The sequence below is a fragment of the Prunus mume genome, linkage group LG5, assembly GCF_029339155.1.
Source record: "Prunus mume cultivar Tortuosa linkage group LG5, ASM2933915v1, whole genome shotgun sequence".
Classification (NCBI taxonomy): domain Eukaryota; kingdom Viridiplantae; phylum Streptophyta; class Magnoliopsida; order Rosales; family Rosaceae; genus Prunus; species Prunus mume.
In genome coordinates, this window is record NC_142702.1 from 6,528,503 (window position 1) to 6,553,271 (window position 24,769).

At 40.6% G+C, this 24,769-nt stretch overlaps 1 protein-coding gene across 1 annotated transcript; it reads right to left on the reverse strand.

Annotated features, from left to right (window-relative positions):
* Positions 1–20,093: 20,093 nt before the first annotated feature.
* Positions 20,094–22,981, reverse strand: LOC103343536 (proline-rich family protein). Its single transcript, XM_089053254.1, has 3 exons — positions 22,646–22,981; positions 21,697–21,831; positions 20,094–20,567 (listed from the first exon to the last, which is right to left on the reverse strand). The coding sequence occupies exons 1-3, from the start codon at positions 22,814–22,816 to the stop codon at positions 20,208–20,210; spliced, it is 666 nt and encodes a 221-aa protein (XP_088909380.1). The 5' UTR covers positions 22,817–22,981; the 3' UTR covers positions 20,094–20,207.
* Positions 22,982–24,769: the final 1,788 nt, after the last annotated feature.

Genomic DNA, 24,769 nt, shown 5'->3' on the forward strand with positions numbered 1-24,769 from the left:
ATGCTCTAAATGTAGTTCTCTATAGTCTACCATGTTAATACTAACTAAATAAATAGTATAATGAGAACAACTTTTAGCAATAATTTTGATACCATGTTGTAGATTATTTTTCAAATTAAAAAGAAATGCTTGGATATATAACTGAAGGGGTGTGTTTTTCTCATATTCTAATTGTAGGGCTTTTTCTTCCAGCACTACTAAGCCCGCTGTAAATAGCAAAATAGATGAAATTGCCCCTTGAGCCTGAGTTCGAAGATCAAACCCAAAAAATGCTTCGAAAGGATAATGAAGCCTTAGGAAACACCTTGGTTACCTTCACCAACAAAAATAACAACTGCTTACAGATAAATTCTTGGCTTGGCATGAGAGCTAAGCATTCATGAGTTTAGCATGAGAGAGAGAGAGAAATGGCTGTGATTTCTTATGAGAAACAGAGTTTTTAAGGCATGGGGAAAGGGATTCTAAGAGGATTCGTTGAGGAGAAAGAGGGGGAGAGAGAGATAAAGGCAATGGGTGTTTTTCCTACAGCTTGACAGATGCTTTGTCAAGTGTTAGAGTAGCTTGTCAAGAGAAAAAACTAAGGAGGAGGAAGATGAACTGAGCACGAAATTGCAGAGTTTCAGAGATGAGAGATGAAGCTTGCTCTCTAGATGTGGGTTGTGATGATGGGTAGGAAATGCCTCTTTTTATAGGCGCTGGAAGCTACTGTTTTCCAAGAAATCCTAATGGTTTCTATCTAATTTGGCCAAGTCTTTCCCTTCCTTTCTCCCCTCATCCCTTCAATCATCTTTCTTTCTTCTTTTCTCCCCATCTTTTATGGCTAGATCTGATGGGGGAAAGAAATGGGTATGTACACTGGTTTGAAAGGTGTTTTGCTCAAGTATCCCTTGGTTTTTCTGATGGCTTGCATTGGGATTGTGTTTGGCCATGTGCTAGAGATTCCAGCAGCCTGCAGATGTGAGTGGTTTTTGGCTTTTGTCATGGTTTTGTCTCTAGCCATGTGCTAGAGACTTTCAGATATTTTGTTGGTCACTTGGGCCATTCTTTAAGGTAATAGGCTAGTTCAATAAAGGGATGGGTCAACTTCCCAAAGTGATGGGCTATCTTTTCTAAAGTAATCGGCTATTTTCTCTCATTTATGCTTACCCACATATTTGGGCTCAAGAAATGAGCTTGAGTTTCAGGCTCCCAAGCAGCCCAAAACTTCCATTTCTCGGCTCATCAATGAGCCTCATGAAAACTCGTAACCATCCATTCCACAACCCGCTCAGTAAGCCCCAAGCATTAGCGTGGCTTGGGCCCACTTAAGCTTGTAGCATGACGTGTTGCTTATTTGCTTGGCGTGGCATGTGTGCAAACGTATATGATGAACTCTTGGGTACCCAAATTGGGTTTCTTCCCAAGTTATGTGTATACTGGGCCAGAAATTTATTTGGGCCCAACCGTGGATTTTTTGGGCCTCAACACTAATATAATCATATGACCTCTAATATCTTATGGTAAAAACCTATACCTTTCTTTTGCTAAGGTTTGAAGAAAATATGGATTTTTAGTTGTTTGTCTTAAAAATATGCCCTTAAATCCAACTAATTATGTAATAGTTACTGTTAAGGAAATCTTATGTAATCACTTATTTAAGTTATTTATGGGCAAAACCAATTGTTTTAATTCATGATCAAGTTATCTTATGAAATACGAAACAACTAAAGTCTTAGGAATATATAAGTGGATATGAAAACTATGTAATGAGATTGCATACACCGAAGCTTATCATGATCCCTAATTCTAAACATGTTCCTGGTCATAGGAGTATCAATTGGACATTGATATTCCGCCAAGACCAGTACACACAATATCTTCTCTATATGTAGAGAATAACGAGGTATCAAGTCATTAAGTGTAATGACACCAAGATATATGTGTAGGTGCTTGCAGGAGAAGAAGTACATTGAACGTTGTTTACACCATAATCAACCGAGCGTATCCAGCATCAAAGCAACTAGCACCAAGAGCATCAACACCATGACACGTGTCACCACCACAGTGACTTGTGCAAAGTCCCACATCGGAAATCTACACAAACCTCCCACTTTCACCTCCCTATAAATAGGGAATAGTATCCATGTGAAAAAGGGACTTCTTCTCTCCACTTAGAAGAGGATCTGGGTCTCAGAGCTAGACCCTAGGGCTGGGGACTCTCTCCTAGATCCCTAGCCTGGGCATCTCACTTGTCATCTTTATATTCGGGTCCAACCTCATGTATAAATGTAATCATACACTATTATAATGAGAACATACTTCTCCGTGGACGTAACCCATTCATTAAGGGTGAACCACGTATATCTTGTCTTCTTTACATTTATCGCTTGCCCAAGTCTTTACATACATGCTTAAGGTTTTCACCTTCACCCCCATCCATCATACCTCATCACTAAGTTGGGCTCAATCTTGGCTGACCATTTTGAGCATCAGCTTACGCCACTGTGGAAATGATACAAAAGGCTTATGACGTTCTCCCCTTCCTCAGTGCCCTTCGGCACCCGTACAATCTTCATCATATAGCTTGGGTGATGCCTTTGGCACCCAGCCATCATTTGGCATGAGCTATGCCTTCGACACCTAGCCATCAATCGGCGCAAGCGATGCCTTCACCACCCCGCCATTATTCGGCACCCAGCCATCAACCGGCATGAAACATGCCTTCGGCACCCCTGTGCCTAGCCACAATGCCTTGCAACATGCGAGCTTTGTGTTGCCTTCGGCACCCCCTTGTCAGCCACATCTTATGTCGCCTTCGGCACCATCGTGTCTGGCCACATTGCCTTGCGACACGCAAGCTTTGTGTCGCCTTTGGGACCATCGTGCCTAGCCACATCTTATGTCACCTTCGGCACCATCGTGCCTAATCACATTGCCTTGCGATACCCAAGCTTTGTGTCGCCTCTGGGACCATCGTGCCTAGCCACATCTTGTGTTGCCTTCGGCACCATCGTGCCTAGTCACATTGCCTTGCGACACGTAAGTTTTGTATCGCCTTCGGCACCATCGTGCCTAGCCACATTGCTTTGCGACACGCAAGCTTTGTGTCGCCTCCTGCACCATCGTGCCTAGCCACATCGTTCTGCGATCACGCAGATTTGTGTTGCCTTCGGCACCCCGTGCCTAGCCACATCTTATGTCACCTTCGGCACCATCGTGCCTAACCACATTGCCTTGCGACACGCAAGCTTTGTGTCGCCTCGGGACCATCGTGCCTAGCCACATCTTGTGTTGCCTTCGGCACCATCGTGCCTAGTCACATTGCCTTGCGACACGCAAGTTTTGTATCGCCGGCACCATCGTGCGTTTCTAGCCACATTGCTGCGACACGCAAGCTTTGTGTTGCCTCCTGCACCATCGTGCCTAGCCACATCGCTCTGCGATACGCAGACTTTGTGTTGCCTTCGGCACCCCCGTGCCTAACCACATCTTATGTCACCTTCGGCACCATCGTGCCTAACCACGTGCCTTGCGACCGCAAGCTTTGTGTCGCCTCTGGGACCATCGTGCCTAGCCACATCTTGTGTTGCCTTCGGCACCATCGTGCCTAGTCACATTGCCTTGCGACACTCAAGTTTTGTATCGCCTTCGCACCATCGTGCCTAGCCACATTGCTTTGCGACACGCAAGTTTTGTGTTGCCTCCTGCACCATCGTGCCTAGCCACATCGCTCTGCGATACGCAGACTTTGTGTTGCCTTCGGCACCCCCGTGCCTAACCACATCTTATGTCACCTTCGGCACCATCGTGCCTAACCACATTGCCTTGCGACACGCAAGCTTTGTGTCGCCTCTGGGACCATCGTGCCTAGCCACATCTTGTGTTGCTTTCGGCACCATCGTGCCTAGTCACATTGCCTTGCGACACGCAAGTTTTGTATCGCCGCCGGCACCATCGTGCCTAGCCACATTGCCTTGCGACACGCAAGCTTTGTGTCGCCTCTGGGACCATCGTGCCTAGCCACATCTTGTGTTGCCTTCGGCACCATCGTGCCTAGTCACATTGCCTTGCGACACGCAAGTTTTGTATCGCCTTCGGCACCATCGTGCCTAGCCACATTGCCTTGCGACACGCAAGCTTTGTGTCGCCTTTGGGACCATCGTGCCTAGCCACATCTTATGTCACCTTCGGCACCATCGTGCCTAATCACAGTGCCTTGCGACACCCAAGCTTTGTGTCGCCTCTGGGACCATCGTGCCTAGCCACATCTTGTGTTGCCTTCGGCACCATCGTGCCTAGTCACATTGCCTTGCGACACGCAAGTTTTGTATCGCCTTCGGCACCATCGTGCCTAGCCACATTGCCTTGCGACACGCAAGTTTTGTATCGCCTTCGGCACCATCGTGCCTAGCCACATTGTCTTGCGATACGCAAGCTTTGTGTCGCCTCTGGGACCATCGTGCCTAGCCACATCTTGTGTTGCCTTCGGCACCATCGTGCCTAGTCACATTACCTTGCGACACGCAAGTTTTGTATCGCCTTCGGCACCATCGTGCCTAGCATTGCCTTGCGACACGCAAGCTTTGTGTCGCCTTTGGGACCATGGTGCCTAGCCACATCTTATGTCACCTTCGGCACCATCGTGCCTAACCACATTGCCTTGCGACACCCAAGCTTTGTGTCGCCTCTGGGACCATCGTGCCTAGCCACATCTTGTGTTGCCTTCGGCACCATCGTGCCTAGTCACATTGCCTTGCGACACGCAAGTTTTGTATCGCCTTCGGCACCATCGTGCCTAGCCACATTGCCCTGCGACATGCAAGTCTTGTGTTGCCTTCGGCACCCCTGTGCCTAGCCACATATTGTGTCACCTTCGACACCTTCGACAAACCTCTCTGATATGAGCAATGCCCACGCACATCCTCACCACAAGGGCTAAGGAGGCCAACCACCATTTCAATCTAATGAGAAGCCGACATGACAACTAGCTGAAAGCCTGGAGCAATTTAGATGGCCGAGCCATACGGCACCTAGCCACTAAACCTATCAAAACACCCAATGGGAAACAAGCTTCAAATTCAACGGCATTCAATGGCGCACCCAAGGACACCGAATGGCAGCCATAAATTTGTCCCAGCCCCAAATCTCACAAGGACCCAGCTACGGATGTCCCAGCCCCAAATTTGTTCCAGAACAGCTCGCCAAGGACCCGACTACGGATGGCCTAATTTCACCTTGCCGAGGTCTAGCTCAACTGCGGCGGGCACCCGGCTCAAGTGCCTACCTCTGAAGCTCAAGCTAAACCAAGACGCAACACCACTCATGGGTATCCGACCCGGCCTCTCCTTGATGCCCGGCTACAAGGAAGCCAGCCACACACCAACACAACTTGCCGAACGGCAAGGGTCGTGGAAGAATTCGAGGGGAAACTCACAACAATACCAACTCCAACTTAAGCTTGCCGAAGGATCTCTCTCGGCCCAGCTCCAAGGCCACACTCCCAGCTCCGATTTGCTCAAGACACCCACCAAACACTTAGGCAATTTAGCTTGCGAGCGGCAAGCACCGTTCGGACGGAAAGGAGACTCACCGCTCGCCACTCGGATCACTTGCGAAGGAACCAACATCTACTCAAGCCACCTAGCTGCTCTGCGAAGGTTCGGCTCAAAACAGCTACTAACCAAGTCCCCGAGCCCAAACCAAAATCGCCAAGACTTGCCCGGGCACTTGCCGAACCGGACCCGAGCCTCCAAGCCTTGGCCTCACCAACTGCCGAATAAACAAACATCAAATCACACCGATCGCTCAAGTGGCCTTGCTGAACGGCAAGGCCCATAAAATATTTTTTTTTTTTTTGGAGCTCGCAAGGTACCCATGTCAACTTACCAAGCCTTGGATGTTTGCTCAAACCACCTCAAGGATGCAGACCCAGCTCCAATTCGTCGCGAACACTGGCACCTAGACAAACACCTCACTGAAATTGGAAACTCACGACCAGTGGTCCAACCTCACCAAAATCCCGTTCGCATGTCTCTTGCCGATTGGCACCTTCTCCTTCCTTGAACCCACCCTTCAAACCATGAGAAAGCTCTCAAGGCACCTAGCCTCCTAGCCCGGCTCCGTGAAACTTGGACTTCACAATGACTTAGCTCCAAAGAGCTGGTCTCTCGAAGGAAAGAACCAATTTACTTGCGGGCTGCCGAGCGGCAGTGTGACATCACACCTCCCAATCGGTAGGTCGACCAAGGTAGACAGCCCAAATCCAACTTCAACGACCGACAAATTCCATCAACAACGTGATGTCACAACTTCCTTCGGCGGGCTCCGTGCGAAGGTGTAGCAAACGCGCGCAACGCGTCCTTCAATACATCCCCGAACCATCGGCAACATCCTTGTCGGTTGGTCACCTTCTCAGACCCGGCTTTATCAAGCTTCACGGAGGAGTCATGATTTGATCAAGACACCCGAGTGCCCAGCTCACCTTGCCTTGGTGAGTGACTTGGAACCAAGCACCCTGCTGGAGATACTGGAGACGTGCATAGCACCTTTATGAAGCTCGGCGGTTTCCTTGCGAGCTCGGCTCACGAAGCTAGTATCTCACTCCAAATCCTAGCTAATTCCTAGCCGAAACGAGACCAGCTCCAATGTTCGCCAAATCCTTCAAGACACCTACCGAAGGTCCAGCTCTAGGCTCTCACTCATTGCTGAAAAATTCAAAATGACCCAGCTCCTCAGATCCTTGGTCAATACTCAAACCTGCCAAAGGTATGAATAGGCACCACAAACAAAATTTTCGAACTCACCATTGCCAAACGGCAAGGACTGAGCAAAGAGGAAAAATGGGCTCCAAAAACCGAAAACTCACCCGACTTCCTTGCCCCAAACTCACCTCCACTGCCAAGCCCACTATGGAAACTGCTCCACACTTTAGCCACACGGCCCAAGCCAAAACCGTGAGATAACTTGAGATTGTCTTGGCCTCCTGCCGAGCGGCAGGAGCGTTCAAACAAAGGAAGCCTCACGTGATGCCCCCATCGAAGATATTACATTACACCATGCAAAAAAAAAAAAAAGAAAAAAAAAAAGCTATACTTTGCATGGCTTGCGTGGCTTTGCATGGCTCCGCTAAACTATCACACTCCAGCACCTTCCCGAATCAGCTTCAAAATTTTAGCCCCATATTCACGTCAGAAAGTGATCAAGACACCCGCACCTCAAGAACTCATGGAGCTCACGACCCGACATGGAAGGCTCATAAACATTATGCGCACCTCAACGGAGAGCCCAGCTCTGAACCGTGCCACAGTCCCAGCCACAATGGCCCGGCCCCAAGGCTTGACTCAAGGCCAAGCTCCAAAGGCCCAGCTCACGGTCTCAAGGCCAAACTCCTTGCCGAAGCGGTGCTCACACCGTAAGGATGCTCACGAGGCCCAAGCCTCCCTTGGAAGATTTGGCCTAGCCTCCTTCAAACGCAGCCCCAGCTCCTATTTTCAAACCAAGGCCTTAGCTCCCAACCCCTATTTTCAAATAAAAAGTCCCAGGCTACTCTCTTCCGAAGCTTGGAAGGACCCTCACGGCACGCGGTGACGTCCACACCTTCCTTTCGGAAGGCATGATGACATCACACCTTCCCTTCGGAAGGCTCCCCGGCTTGGAAGGATTCCTCGTCCGACGTCACACCTTCCCCTCGGAAGGCATGATGACGTCACACCTTCCCGGAAGGTACCGTGACGTCATACCTTACCTTCGGAAGGCTATCTTGGTAGGTCACCTTCGGCACCCCTATGACCAAAAAAAAAAAAAAAAAGGGGGTGTCTTGGTTTTCAAACTTGGGGGACTAGGGGACTACCTTCGGCACCCTCCACGCTGACACGCTTGGTTGAATTACACAACCTCTTCACAAGTTCCCAAACCAGAAGCCACTTCTTGATTGACAACTTGGGGGACTACTGTTTACACCATAATCAACCGAGCGTATCCAGCATCAAAGCAACTAGCACCAAGAGCATCAACACCATGACACGTGTCACCACCACAGTGACTTGTGCAAAGTCCCACATCGGAAATCTACACAAACCTCCCACTTTCACCTCCCTATAAATAGGGAATAGTATCCATGTGAAAAGGGACTTCTTCTCTCCACTTAGAAGAGGATCTGGGTCTCAGAGCTAGACCCTAGGGCTGGGGACTCTCTCCTAGATCCCTAGCCTGGGCATCTCACTTGTCATCTTTATATTCGGGTCCAACCTCATGTATAAATGTAATCATACACTATTATAATGAGAACATACTTCTCCGTGGACGTAACCCATTCATTAAGGGTGAACCACGTATATCTTGTCTTCTTTACATTTATCGCTTGCCCAAGTCTTTACATACATGCTTAAGGTTTTCACCTTCACCCCCCATCCATCATACCTCATCACTAAGTTGGGCTCAATCTTGGCCTGACCATTTTGAGCATCAACAAACGTGATGAAATACATGAGTTTTAGAATGGAATATATCTTAGGACCAACACAGAAGTCGAAAGTGTTTGTAGAAGAATACCAAAAACTCATAGCAGCAGCTAGCAGGTTTTCATCTCTATTAATTGAGTGCTTGGAAAAAATTAAAGCATCATAAATACCAGCTTTCTTCCAATGGCATTCATACCTTGGAGAGAGAGTCGGTCAATCAAGTCTGACCACTTCACACAACTATTCATCCCTTCACTGGAAGGATATGATTTGCTCAGATTCTTGATGACCCATGAATGAAATGTTAAAGAATGATTACAATGGCAGAGTGGAACTTCGACATCTTCCTTAAAAAGCTTAGCCATATCCTCAAGAACTTTCCTAAACCAGACAGGACCCAGAACGAGAGCATTTCCAAGCAAATGAAGGATATTTGCATCCAAATTCTTCTTAGAATATGGATGAAGCTTGCTTCTAATCTCAATAGTATGTTTGTTGACACCTTCGCCTGAGATATGAGGAGGAGGGAATGAAGAAGAAGAGCTTCTAGCACGAGTTTTTGGGGAGGCCATCGTAAATTTCAGGCAGAATTGAGGAGAGGTTTGAAAATTTTCAAGAAAGTCAAGAAATTTTGGGATTAATCGAGAATTTAAAGAACTTAGGTTTGATGATTTCATCAAACAATAAAGAAATCAGTTTTATAATATGAAGGAAGGAGATTGTGGGAGGAGAAGAGATGCCCAGAATTACGTAGCCATTAATACCCACTTTCCCAAAACATCCAATCAATGAACAGATGTGAGCTAAAGTAATGGAACAAAATGGCGCGCATCATTAAATGGGTTTATCATTAAGTTTGAAAATCATTTTTAACAAAACGATTGACCCAGTTTGGCATTGCTGTGCTGTGAAAATAATCACCGCCGATTTGGCTGTAAGAGAAATCACTGTGAGAGAAAGCAGTTTGCCGTTTGGTAAATTTTTTGTTAAAAGTCTTGTTGGTATTGATTTTACGCATAATCAAAACATGATTGCCGCATAATCATTAAACCCAGCGCCTCTTCGAAACTGATTCATGCATAATCACAAAATGAAAGCACCTCATTAGCTGCTTTTCCTTATAGCTTTCTCTCACAGCAATTTTTAACAATAAGTGATTTTCTCACAGTTTACCAAACGGGTTGGGCTTTTCAAAATTTTTAAAAAATCACTTATCACCCCAAATAAGCAATGCCAAACTGGCACTTAGGGGAGCATTGTTTGGGCCTAAATTATGTGTGCTAGCCCCATTGACTATCAGGCTTTCTCTACAAATTGTGTATGGGCCTTATTTTCTCAAAATGAAGAATAGTCCATAGTATTCAAAAACAGGTGGGGTAAAATTAAATCAATCACCCAAAGTTATTTTGACAAATTGGGAATTAATAACCACCAATGGTAATTTGATCCAAGACTCAAAATTAATTGATTTAATATTTACCCAGTTCACAATGTTTCTAGCTTAAGGGAATTAATCACTGCCGTTGGTGACTAACTCAAAATCAAATTGCTAAGTTTGAAACTAGAAATAGAGCCGTCAAATTATTCTTCACCATAATAATTTTTTTTTTCCCATTGAAATACGAAAGTCCACTTTTAATTGTTTTTTTGGGGTATTACATCCTACCCTCCTTAAAAGAAAATTCATCCTCAAATTTAAGTACTTTACTCCTCGTATGAATTGGGTTGTCTAGTTCTCATTTCATACTCTCAATTCCGCAAGCATTCTTTTTCCTCATAATCATTATATCTATGAAATCCTCCATATGTATGTTTCATGATCTCTTTAATCTGATCACTTAACGTACAATATGGATTTTAGATATACCATACTCTCTATTTCAAGGCACAAGAATGTACATTATAATACTTGGCAAGTTTCAAATTCATTCCTAACACCTACTGATCTTCAAAAACCTTAACCTGTCAAGGACGTAGTCATGTCCAACCTAACTGGAAGAACTAATTACATTCATGCATATGTATTTTCAATATTCATCACCGGGAATCATCATACATATTTCAAAGCCTATTTAATTCATATATACCATCAACATGTTCTTATACCTCAAAAGCTGAACTTTCAACTTTGATACAAAATATCTGATAAGTGATCACCAGTGTTTTCAAAATGATTTGATTACAATGCCCACATTAAGTTGTTTTCATATCTCTAAAAACCATGCACAGATCCTCCAAAGTTACCTTATAATCCCATTTCATAGTCACTTAAAAAGAAATTTGTAAGCATTCCTTTTACCACAAAGCTTGTAATCCTTTCATATCTATATAGGTAAATATACAAAGCAACAAAAAATAAAGTACAGAAATTACAGCAATGCCCCCTGAACTAAGGTGTTATCATTTGCCCCCTAAAAAAATGTTCCATTTCGCAACTTTAATCAACTAGAATCTTCCAAACTTAAATGTCATTAATATCAATATTTCTTTCTTAAGTCTTTACAAGAAATTTCAACTTAGCATTATTAACTCCATTCCATATGCATCTTTGTTTATGGATCATCCCCAAATCTAAAATAATTTCATTCCTTTATGAAGAATCATAACAATACCACCCACACAGAACTAACACTACTACAAAAATCGCAATAGACGATGGTAATGCACCGTCGTGTATCCGGTTTTTCAACCGTCGTGAAATCGACTGACATCTTTTGATGCATAAAACCACGATGGTAAATCCTCATCGTCTTTTATTTGTAAAGACTACGCTTTTACTCAAAATCGTCATATATTAGATGTAAAGACGACGGTTTTTTTGAAATAACTGTCGTCTATTAGATGTAAAAACAACAAGTTTTGAAAGAACTGTCATCTATTAGATGTAAAGACGACCTTTTTCTGAAAGAACTGTCGTCTATTATATCCAAAGACGTTGGGTTTGTTACAAAACCGTCGTCTATTAATTGTGAAGACGATGGTTTCTTGAAGTACTGTCATCTATTATCCCTAACATGACCGTTTTTTCAACAAAACAATCGTCTATTCACTGTAAAGTTGACGTAATAATTTTACATTTTACTGCCCTTTTTTTTCTTCTTGTCTATGATATCATAAATATGTACTCAAACACATATATACTCAAAAAAAAATTATTTCATAAATAGAATATCTAGAGTACAATAGAACAAAATAAAATTTAAAAAATGAAAGTACTCTAGGGACGCTAGCTGCTAGCTGCAAGCTGCAAGCCTAATTACAATAATACACCAAAATTCCTATACCTAATTATCCTTCAAGTCAAGTTCTCCATATGTATACAGTGACCTTCATCATCACCACTTTTCCCCTACATTTAACAGCAGGTTGAACCAACACTACTTCCCCCACGCTAGCAGTTGCTTCATTAGAACCACTTCCATAGCGTAGGAAATTGCTTAACAAGCCAAAATAATGTAATAGTGAGATATACAATCAAGATAATTATAGAAGTCACTCTATTGTCTCTAGGCCACTAATCAAGTAAACACATGCATGGCCTATTTCCCATGACAGCACAAAATAGAAGATTGGATATTCAGGCTCAAGGAATAGGCACTCATGTGTTTTCTACACAAAGAATTAAATTTAGGACAAGCCTGTGAAAAAAAAAACAAGAAACAAGATGGGTTATGGGTAAAAGATTAAGTGCTTGGTCTTTTGTCCAACAGCAGCATATTATCCAACACTAAATAAGAGAAACACAACACAACCATAGAATTGGAGAAGTTCAAACTTCACTCACCTTTTAGATTCTCACAACCAAGTAGATATAAGTTATAAACTTTAACAAAAATTAAGTTCAACTTTTCAAAAAAGATTAAAATTGAAAGTAAGTAAATTACAGTAATCAGTAAGTAATTGGTATGCAATTTTAGAACTATGTGGTTGCAGTACTTGAAGGATATGGAATGCAAAGTAATGGTGTTGGAGACTGGATCACACTACTTCTACCAAAGTCACATTCAAGGAAGTGTAGACTTCATATTTGGTATATCAAGAAAATTGGAAACAACACTACCAAGTCTTTAAATTCAAAATTAGAACACAACAAACAAGATCATTTTTAAGTAGGACGGCTACATTGAAAACACGTCCAGTTTAAGAGTTTGTGATTATAACCTCCACTTCCACACTAGTCACATTCAAGTAATTTGCATCTCCAAAAGTATTAATCAGACTCTCTCCAAAGCCTAATTGTTTCATGCAACACATGTACTCTATAATCATCAACACCGTTTTCCATGTTTAATACCGATTTTTACTTAGCTAAAACCACAATTTTTTAGGCTTAGCAATAATTCTCAAATAAAATTTCCAAATCATACTCAATATTTGTCAAAATTTTCTTCCATTCTCTATGCTAAGTGACACCAAAATTAGACTTCATAGGCTAACTCACCATATACAAAATTTAGCCAATTCTAGGAAACTATGGATCTCAATCATCATAGTATTCTGACTTTAATTCAACACTGCTTCCAATTTGGGAGTATCCATTGAACCTCCTGTTTGTGCTTAATAAATCACGGTCATGAACTAATTGAAGGGACTTCCCTTCGGCCCTGCCGCCTATCGTTTCGTCAAGCATTTCGCCTTCCTAAAAACAAAAGAAGAGCTGCAAAGGCAGAATCCTCTCGGCCTAGCGACCACAGTATTGAAGGCCGAGGCGAAGGCCGTAAAGACACGGCTTAAAAAGCGTGGTTGAATCACCACGTGGCTTTAGGGCCCACGCTCCATTTAATGAAGTAATGCCTCTGATTTCACAGCAAACCCACTAGTCACAAGAAGCATTAAAATGCACAAGGGAAGTGACTAAAGTCAGGATTTGGTGATGGAAATCAGGGTGGTTAGGCGCAGACATTCTCACAAGTAATCTTACGACTTAAGGTCGGATCACCAACCACCAGACCAGGGCATTAAATGCGTTCCCACGGCTAAGAGGGCAGAACCCACGATCGAGCGGTGGCCGAGATTTACCGAGATTTATGGGGGTCACACCACCATGCTTCTCAACCCCAAACCGCCATGCTTCACGATCCCAAATGCCGATTTGACTACCCACTTGCCTCGGTCAGACTCCACCGCGCAGGTCTTGTCAGCCTCGAATGTCCCTCCAGGACTCCTATAAATACTAAGCTCAGGACCACATTCAAAGGGTTCAAACACTAAACCAAAAGCCTTCCACAGAGCAAATTATATTTTCTTGTAATGCACTTTCAATACCTTTATTTGTTTTCTTAGGAGTAGTGGTAGATTGTAAGGAAAATCCATTCATTAATATATCATACGACCCTTGATTTTCAAGGCGCCGGAGCACCATCCCTGTTATCGCCTCACTCACCCCATATATCATACGACCGTCGCTTTACGAGCAACGCGTCGGAGCACCGCCTAAAACCCGCCACCAACACCACCACTAAACGGCCTTATAGCTCAGGGCCGTGAACCCGACGGCCGAGATCAGTTCCTCTCTCGGCCACGATCGTTTGATTAGGAGTCGAACGCAAAACAGGCGCAACATTTAAACCATCTTCTACCCGAACCTCATCATCATCTCGACGCAAGGTAGAACGTGCTGGCACGCCCATGCACAACCGCACTCCATCCAAAAGAAGGACGTCACGTGTTGACGCACATCCCCTCGGCCCGGAGCACCAGGCCGTGAGATTCGCGAGAGACAAACACCTCCATCCTTCGAAATCACACATCCAAGAAACTTAATTAAAACCTGCACGAGACTCAAAACATATCAACTGTTTAATTTCAACATTCTAATTCAATTATCATCATTCACATTGATGTAATTACTATCAATCGTTTCAACTTAATCATTTGTAACCGAATCTAATTACATTATTTTTTCAAGTCCTTATATAACTTAGTGATCCTTGTATGTACCATATACTGAGAACGGTGAACTTTATTCAACATCTATCCCTCGGAATCGTCCAACAATGGTACACACGATCTTCCTTGAAATCTCAAACCACCATATATTCCGACAATGCTACTGTCCATAATTTTCCATACATCTCTATGGATAGTCTAGTTATTGCACAATGCTACTTCATATGACAATCTACTAACATTATTGTCCAAAGTAATCACCACGTATACTTTTTTTCCAATACTCATATGACAATCTACTAGCACGTGTTTCCAAAATATCACAACCTTTGGCTTTAACAATACTTAAACATATTCAACATAATCAATTAACATTTCAACTCCTCAACTTATTCCTCGTACATCCAACCACTCTCCAATCTTTAAGTAAAAAATCCAAACCAAATCAAATTTGACTAATGCTAAAATTGACGAATTTAAATTCTTAAACTTGTATATATGTGTCCGATAACCACTTAAACTCGTAAAAACAACAATGATTTACATTACTTACACTGCCCTTCAAGTCAAGCCTATAGTTATCATTCCCATGCAACACCACACAAATTTTGAAAAAAAAGATTCAATCCTCACAAAATTTTAACCATCATCTAATTTTCCCAACATCTTCAAATTCATTGCTCTCATTTCCTTCAAATTTGTGAGTTAAGTACTATAAAACCTTGTATAATACAATTCTAATTTTAAAACTAGAAAACCTCGGGCATATTCATAACCATAATACATAAATCTATAAATAGCTAACGATCGCTTTTCCTGAAATAGAAGTACTTGCATACATCAATAACCGATCTAATTTTAAACGTACTTGTGTACTAACGATTACTGGATTTTCCTCAAAAATTTATAAAGACCCTCAAAACCTATATTGTTACAACTCTAAAATTCAAGCCTATTTCCAGTTCCTTTGCACAACTTCACAAGTTCTACCCAAAGAATCTAATACCTGGGCTCTGATACACTTTGTCACGACTCGATTCGAGAATAAGGAATATTTCCGATTCAGGATATGAGTCATATCATAGTCATAAGAATAAAATTCTACAACCATGATATGATGAGAAATAGAGTCATAAATCATACAAATTTACTTAACAATACAGAATCAAAGTTGTAGTAGCTCGTAGTTAAATGCACACTAAGATTTTTATCAAACTGTTGACTACTAACAAATATTAATTACACAAATCAACAACAAATGCCTAGTAGCTTGGTTGAAACCCACTTTCTCAAACTTTGCTTTGAATCCTGCACAATCTATTAGGGTACGAACATTCTAATGCCCAGTAGAGTATCATCAAACCACTCAAGGTCAACTATCACAGTTAATCAAAGTGTCATGTATCAAACAACACAAGATACATAAATTTTGCAACCAACCAGATAAATAAATTTGCATATGCGGTGTTACCATGAACTCACTCCCTTCTAATTCCACTAATTCATACCTTAGGGCAACAAGCCTGCATGTCCCATACCATGCATTTCATCATTGTGGCTCTGAAGATTCTAAAATATGAACTAGTGCTCATCCGTCCTTTAACCCGTTTTTCTTTTGTTTATGAATTTCTCAACTTTCACTTTCCATTAGAGAACCTGCTCCCATCACCTCAATATATTCAAAGCCTACTCCAGTCACCTAAATATATTACACATTTTAACTCAGATATATCTAAGGTCGTCTCCCACCCCTTTGATATACCTCAAAAGACACACACACCCTAAACACCATTGTATTTATGACACATATGTAATCTAGCGCAACATCATTTATCTCTATGGAATAATAATACTGATAATAACAATAATATTCCAGGCTTAATCACATGAATAATAATATTCACCCAACGTCAAATAACATCCATGGAGAAACATCAATAATAATATTCACATAACATCAAATAATATTCACTGAGCAACGCAACAATAATATTCATGTTTATAGTGCTATATATAAGCACCAAGATTAAAAGTGACATAGCCCAATCATCAGGAAATCAAGACACCAGACCTCATATCCAGCTAGCTAAAGTACCAAATTTACCTTCGAAAGTTCTCAAAGTTGTCGAATCTACACTTTTGATTTAATTCCTAAACAAATTCAAATTCAAATTATTATTAAGCAGTCTTCACTCTATTTCACCTAAGACCAGTAAACCTCAACTTAACGCCTCAACCATACACATTTCAAAGATTCTGTGTGAAAATGACGAAAATACCCCTAGGACCAACCCAGGGCCCAAAGCGGCCAAATCTCGCCTAAAATAATATTAAACTGTGTCCTATGCCCTGTTAACACCGAAACAAGGCCAATGACACCCGTTATCCAAAATTTACCATTTGGGTCCCGTAGGCCCCACAACAACCGATAATTTAAACAAAATCTGCATCGACACACAACTTCAGATTGACTCAAAACATATACCATCATACTCGGATTGAGAAATCGAGTCGAATGGACTAAAAATATAGTGTCAAAGGCTATCGAAACATCCGCCACATGTTTTCACCCGAAGATGTGAGTGGGCTTGCTGCAGTTACTTTTCATCATCTTTTTAAAAAATTGCAAATTCCCCCTGTTTTTCTATACTTAAACCCAGACTTTGTGACGAACCAAAAGTTAATGAAATTAGGGAAACTTGCAGTGGTTTTAAAGAGCTAAAACGAAGGAGAACAACAGCTCCAAAGTTGGGCTCGTGGCTGGTTTTATGCATAAAATATATTTTTGTCCAAACTTTGCACATGTGTTTGATGTATCAAAATTCAACAAAATTCAACAGACCAATTGTGTTTTGTTCCTTGCCAAGTCTAGTTTAAAACCCGACAAATGGCTTCCTCAAACACTCAAAGGATTAGGATTAAAAGTGAGCCAAAGTGAAGCTCGTGGACTGCAGATTTCCAGATTTGGTTCTACTCCCGAGTTGTTCATAGGGCTTCTAAACTCTTATAAAGTTCATACTTATCGTTAGAACACATCAAAAACTCAAAATGGAACCAAAATCATAAACACCCATACTTGAAAAATTGCTATATCTACCCAACTCGAAAATGGAAGTTCAAACTCTTCCAATTCAATTTCCCTATCATTCAGGTGACTCAAAGTACTCTTTAAGGGACTAGAATCACATAAACACAAAGTTAAAAATCACAAATTCGAAATTTGACTCACCTTAGAGATTTTTTTTCCTTTCTTCCTCCTATTCTACCTTCTCTTCCTCACCCAACTTCCATATCTTTCATCCTACAATATTATCTTAACTTAAGCAATCATTATACTTAGCCTAGACTGGTGATTCATCTCTAATAGGTGAACAACTCACCCCTAATTGAGATCAAAATCGGATTTTGAAAGAGAAGGTAATAAGGAAGGGAAGATGAATGAAGGGCGAGGGGGTTTTCCTACACGTTGCAGAACTAAGTATTTCTTCTCACTCACTCTCTCTCTCTCTCTCTCTCTCTCTCTCTCTCTCTCTCTTAGCTCTAAAAGAAATCAGATTCATTTCTCTCTCTTTTTTTCCTACAAGGGTATTTTGGTAATTTTCACACATAAGGGTATTTTGGTCTTCAAAAATGATTTCCTACGTGTTCGTTAAGTCGACTACTATCGTACTAACTAAGAGTCATAATGGTCTCACCTCATTGTCTTAAATGTCCTTCGAAAAATTCACAAAATGTTATATAAGAGCATTTTTGTCCAACTTGAAATTAAACACACTTAATCCAATAGTCTCAGTCCAAAATCACTTGATAATACCCATAATTATTCTTCACCATAATATTATTATTATTATTATTTTATAACTGAAATATGAAAGTCCACTTTTAATTATTTTCGGGGTATTACACGTTACTTCTATTGACATCTACGTGGTTTCATTAGCAGGATAATCATGTATTCAAAGATAAAGAAGTCTTGGTTATTGATCCTTGGTTCACTACAATCCAATTTACAAAGAACGGACATGAGGCATTTAGGGGAATTAATTGACAAAGAGCCAAAAGTGATCACCATAAATGGCTGTTGATCTTTGTTACTTTTGGCATTGAAGAAGATTAGTCCAAAACAAGAGAATTATTACTTCCTTATCACTTATCCATTAGTGATCAGTGGAGTACTTTCCAGTTGTTATTCTTCAAATATCCAAGAGGCATCATCATACATTCTCCTATAGATATAAGAGTACTTGAACTGGAAAACACAACAAAACAATAAAACAAACAACCAAACACCCAAACACCCAAATCAATCTCTACACCAAACACAATCACTCAAACTGATAAACACCAAAGATCATAGGATATTCAAAGCCTTCAAGCCCAAAAGCAAGCAAGCAATCTTTTCTTTGAAGCAGTCCAGCTCATAAAAAGCACCAGCAATCAAGCTTACAAAAGCAATCCAGCTCAGAAGAAGCACAAGAAATCAAGCTCACAGAATCAGTCCAACTTAGAAGAAGCTGAGACAATTAAGAAGAAAATGAGGTTTCTTTTGTTGCAAATGCAATTCAGAACAGACGAATCAAGTAGAACTCAAAGAGATTAATTTCTCTTACAAATTTGGTTTACAAGTTGAAGCAAGAAGAATTGAAGTTTTTCAGTATATGAAAACCTCAACAAATTACTCAAAGACATCGTGTTGTCTTAATCTCATGGAGACAGTTTCCACATCAAACTGAACAGGTGCAAACTCGCACTTCCGCTCACTTTCCAAGCCTCTCCATGGCTTAATCTGATTATAGCTCTGGCAATATAGTCATTGGTATCGATTTCCAACTAATCTTCATTAGTTGAAGGTACTGATGTGCAATTCTAGTGCAAGTAGATTCACTCCAGCCATAAGAATTCTAGTCAACCCTGATCAGAAATAAATTCGGCAAGGTGATTCCTACAGGAAATGAAAGTCCAAATCTCTGAGACCTCTTAAGAATTGGCAATCTTTATTATGCTTTACAATTCAGGCAGTTCTGCTTGAACTTATTTGTTTCATTTTCAAAATACGTGTATTTTGCTTTACTTCCCAGTTTTTATTGAGATAAATTATAAAGTGCTCCCTCGTCTAAGGCAGAAAAAGAACTTATTTAGGAGATATTTCTCACCCAAATTTACAATCATTTGTTAAAAGTCAATAGCTTGGGGCGCAAGTTATTACATCTTTCAAGTTTGTTAAGGTTTTTAACCAATAACTGTGGTACACTCAAATATAAAAGAAAGTTGACTTATTGATCATGAATGGTCTTTAAGTCAATGAGAAACTTTACCTAACTAGTACAACAGCAAAACGAACAAACAATATGAAGGGCGAGTTTTGTTATAATACTTTGCTTAGTCATTGGTGTTTTATGTTCTTTTTATTTTCTTGTTTCAATTTATGCCCCTAATTTCTTCGTCTTCTCTTTGTTGAGTGCTATTTATTTTCTTTGTTATTAAGTTTCTTGTGGCTTTATCTTCTTAAAAAAATAGAAATTAAAAAAAATCATTTTTTCTCCAACATTAGATATTTTAATTGTCGTACTTTATATTACTTTGTAGCTTGCAATTGTTATGTTGTTTCATTGACACGTTAAATTTGTCAATGAGTTTGTGTTGTTAGACACAATCTGACATTAAGTTTGAGTTTTAAGTCTATGCCATACCCATACCATAGGCCTAGAGTCGATGGCAATGGCAATCACAAAATCATGTTTCCATCTTCTGTATTGTGATATACCATTTTGTTGTTGAAGATGTATCATCACATACATCCTAATAATTAATCAGATACATTGAGTGCAAGAAAAACTTTTAGTAAATTTTACACTTCAGAAATTACACCAAGTTTACTGCCTAAGAGATATTGCCGACACGGTTAGCAGAAGGTTCCAGCTGAACCTCTGATTCAACCTGAATCTGGGAAGGTTCTGGCGCAGAGCTTTGTAGCTGGGAAGATTCAACCACACTTGGCACTGAGGCTTGGATTATCTCTTGTGGCTTGAACTTGTTGATATAGTAACTAAGTGATGGCCCAGAGTATTCTACCTTCTGCACCGCAGGTGGGTTCTTACCTACTTGGAGGAGTATTGATGAAGCTGCAGCAACGGAGATGAGTGCAAGCCCAGCAGCGATTGCTGCTGTGTTCTCCGCTCCATTGGATGAAGACCCTGCACTTCCTGAACTTATTACACTTTCTGCTACATAAACTGCAGGCTGGAGAATGTAGAGAAGTAACTAGAGTTAACGCACTATAATGGAACATAGACTCAAGCCTACATTAAAGAAGAGAGGAGAGAAACAAAAGATCCAAGCCTTGTAACAGATGGCTAAAATATGCATTAATAGTTCTTACTGGCCATGTGCCCAAACTGAACTAACACACGTCTAACATTTCTATGGCTCACTTTATTTTCCATATGGAATTTAAGGGATTGATCATACCCTATTGCAATTGTACAGGGCTTTCAAACTCAAGTTCAAAAGCAATCCTAGATACTAGTTATAAACAAACATGCAACAAACAGCCCCCTTAAGTTTCTAAGAAAGAGCAGTGCATCCGTTTAGAGAGAGAGAGAGAGAGGGAACATAACTCTCTCTCTCTCTCTCTCTCTCTCTCTCTCTCTCACACACACACACACACACACAAAGGCACAAAAGAAGGCTTAAAACGGTGTGAGTTACATTGTGTCTTGGCGTACGAAGTATGCCAATTAAGTGCTCTGCTCAACATTTTCAGCTTAATTCTAACTAAAACCACCATGTCCTGAGGCAAGACTTATTTACTAGTTCAAAAAACATGGCAAAGAGAATGATGTTTACTATTTTCGTGATAAAAGCTTTCTACTTCTGCCATTGAAAAGAAGCAGCGTAATAAGCTACTAATACATCAGTTTTGACTTTCGAGTACCGGTGAATTCACGTTAACTCAATGCGTATCTCCTCATGTAGAAATAAAATTTACTCTCAAAATTTTCCAACATACAGAATCCAGAAGTTTGGTCATCTGAACTGAAAGTATTTCTATTATTAAAATATCTTGTGAAAAAAGATGTCAACTTCGGTTTTACATTTTTCTGTTGACATTGATAACTTTGCTCAGGCAATCCTTGTTACTGACTGGTAAATCTAATAGTTTATCTCTTAAACTCAAACTCTGAATAGAATATTTTACAGTTTTCTTCATAATTATCATTCTGTCCGTCCAACTACAACACATGTTACTTTGACATTTGAAAATTAAGAAATAATGCACTCATTCATCAAAGGAAAGAAAAAAAGAAGAAGGGAAAAACAACATTGAATGCAAAACTCTTGCACATTTTGAAGACAGTATAGTACTAACCTCAACAGAATATATGTTCGTCTGGCCAGCGGTGTCCTTCTCAACATATCCAGTCCAACCACGTTTACGAGGTGGAAATGTCCCAGAAACTTTTGTCTTCTCACCAGCCAACCATTCCACGCTGACCTTTCCAACCTATTCATGCCACAAGAAAAACATCAGTGTATATTTATTTAGGTATTATTTTCTGTCAAGTTTAATGCAACTAACTATACTGTACATAGTGTTACTGATAAACTTGGCAATTACCTTAAAAACCGACTATACTTAATTGAGGGTAGAAGAAACAGAATTGCACAACAGCCAAAAGAATGAAAAAAAAAAACAATAGAATTGAGACTCAATCAAATTTCTATCCCATTCTGGCTTATGATCTTCCGAAGTAAGAAATTGGGTTTTTCTGGAAATCTGTTTATGTGTATAAAATATTCCGGGTTTTGTTTTTGGCATGAGAAAGATCACAGTGGTGTACTGAAGAAGGATGCGGACATCAAAGCTTGGAACATTGGGGCTCAACTGTTTTGAAATAAGATGTTGCACATCCTACTCCCACAACCATTTTATATTTGCTTGTTTAGTGTCTTCAGACCTCAAACATAGTTAGAAGTAAAATAGTTCCTAAAAAATGACCAAGTTGAAATACACAATCCTAAATTAGTACCCCTGTTTACTCCGAAATTAAACCCTGTAATCTGGTATTCCCAATTAGCCCCATTACTCCCAAAACCTATAACATTTCTGGGTTAAATGGAAAGCTTTTGCTACCCATTAGCCCCATTATTATTTTTTGTGAAGTTTTTTTTTTTGGTCAATTTTGTGAAGTTTAAGTCACAAAAAATAAACATAACCATCATCAAGATGAAAACCCATTAACAATATTATACCTACACCTAAAATAGAGAGAGAGAGAGAGAGAGAGAGAGAGAGAGAGAGAGAGAGAGAGAGTCACCTCTTTGTCAGGAGCACATTCTTCAACATTGCAGTCAGTTTCTTCAGTGGAAGCTCTAACAGTGAGATGATTAACTTTCTGAACTCTTTTGGAAAAGAAGCAGCTCTTTTGTGTAGGGAATGCGCATGTAAATGTGTTTGCTGCAATCACAGCTTGTGCTGCAGTTGCCATTTTTTTTCGCAAAGAAGAGCAAATACTTGATAGACTCAACGGAAACCAGAGATTTGATACTAAAAAATAACGATTCAGAGAAAGTAGTCAGATGCAAAGTAAATTTTGTTGGAGAGTCTATGGTGGAGAGGAAGACAGAAGGGATGCTCGGAGAGGGATGATATTTTTCTGCTTTGGATTGGGTGTCGTGCTTTGCGTTGGAGGTTTGGTGGATTTTGAGATGGCTACGTGTCAACTCATCTAACTTATATGTTCTGGTAGTGCTGGGCCCATCAACCCTTAGGGCAACTCCATCTATTCGCTTAATGGATGAAGCAGGACACCATTATTTACGTGAATAGAATAGTTCTTACAAATAGATTTTGTGTTTCCACCGCTGGCAAAGGGTAATTACTATTTATTTTTTTGTTTTTTCACAAATTTTTTACCTCAATAATTAATTTGGATAATATTTTCTGGATAAGATTTTCGGGTTCCTACATGTCAAGACTATTCATAATCGGATAAAATTTCCGGATAAGATTTTTGGGTTCAAATTTCGGATGAATTTCAAAATTCAAATTTCAGATAAATTTTTTGGCTTCCTACGTGTCAAGACTATTCATAATCGGATAAAATTTCCAGATAAAATTTTTGGGTTTAAATTTCGGATGAATTTCAAAATTCAAAATTCAGATAAATTTGGGTTCAAATTTCGGATGAATTTCAAATTTCAAATAAGATTTTCATCTAATCAGATCAAGTCACGTGGCATCTCTATCTTACTAAAATTTTCTATAAAACCAGAGGCTCAGCTTATACCTCTCACACCACATCTTTCTATATTTTCATTTCTCAGAGTTTAGAATTCATACTCCATTCATTCTCAATGGAAGATTTTAGGAGATGCTTGGAGAGGCAAGAGCGAGAAACAAATGAGAGAAACTGTAGAGCAGATGAAATCAATGAGTTGCAGAAAGAAGTCGATGAACAAGTTGTCATAGCAGTGGCTTTGCAAAATGAAGAGAACCAAGATCGCCGTCGTGGTTCACAAGTCGGCCACGGAATGTGGACAAATATAGGCATTCTCGGGGTAAGAATCTTTTGGAAGATTATTTTATCCGAACTTCTTTGTACTCTGATGTTAATTTTCGAAGGCGATTTAGAATGCAACCGCATTTGTTCAATAAAGTTATGCATGATATTTGCAATTATGATGCATACTTTGTTCAAAAGTGTGATGCTGCTGGGGTTTTGGGACTTCTTCCAGAGCAAAAGCTTATAGCTGTTATACGAATGTTGGCTTATGGAGCATCTGCTGATCGATGGATGAGATTGCTGGATGGGAAGTCCACTACGTTGGAGGCTTTGGTAAGATTTTATGATGCAGTTGAAACTCTGTATACTAGGGACTACTCGCGTAGACCTACTCCAAGGACCTCCAACGGCTTCTCCAAAAAGCCGAAGCTTGAGGATTTTCAGGAATGATTGGTAGCATCGACTGTATGCACCGGCAATGGAAGAATTGCCCAACTACCTTGCAAGGTGATTACGGAAATAGAAAATGCCAAAAAAGTATCATCCTTGAAGCTGTTGCTAGCTTCGACACTGGGTTTGGCATGCCTTCTTTGGAGTTGCCGGATCCCAAAATGACCTCAACGTGCTGGGTCAATCTTATGTCTTCAACGATGTTTTGAGAGGCCAAGGCCCTAATATCACCTATCAAGTCAACAATACAGTATACCAGACGGGGTATTATCTAGCTGACGGCATCTACCTGAGGTGGACCACATTTGTCAAATCCATTTCGAATCCCCAATCCCGGAAGCAAAAATTATTTGCTACCTATCAAGAAGGATACAGGAAAGATGTCGAAAGGTGTTTTGGCATCCTTCAAGCTCGGTGGTTGATTATTCGAGGTGCGGCCTGTATGTTTGATGAGGAGATCCTCATAATCATTATGATGACTTGCAT

What these genes read in the sequence shown, in the direction of transcription:
- LOC103343536 (XM_089053254.1), bottom strand. Translation starts at nt 22,816, where the DNA reads ATGGCAACTGCAGCACAAGCTGTGATTGCAGCAAACACATTTACATGC. An exon ending in AATGTGCTCCTGACAAAGAG is followed by an intron (nt 21,832 to 22,645) that starts GTGACTCTCTCT and finishes TGGCATGAATAG; the next exon opens with GTTGGAAAGGTCAGCGTGGA. An exon ending in CGAACATATATTCTGTTGAG is followed by an intron (nt 20,568 to 21,696) that starts GTTAGTACTATA and finishes TACATTCTCCAG; the next exon opens with CCTGCAGTTTATGTAGCAGA.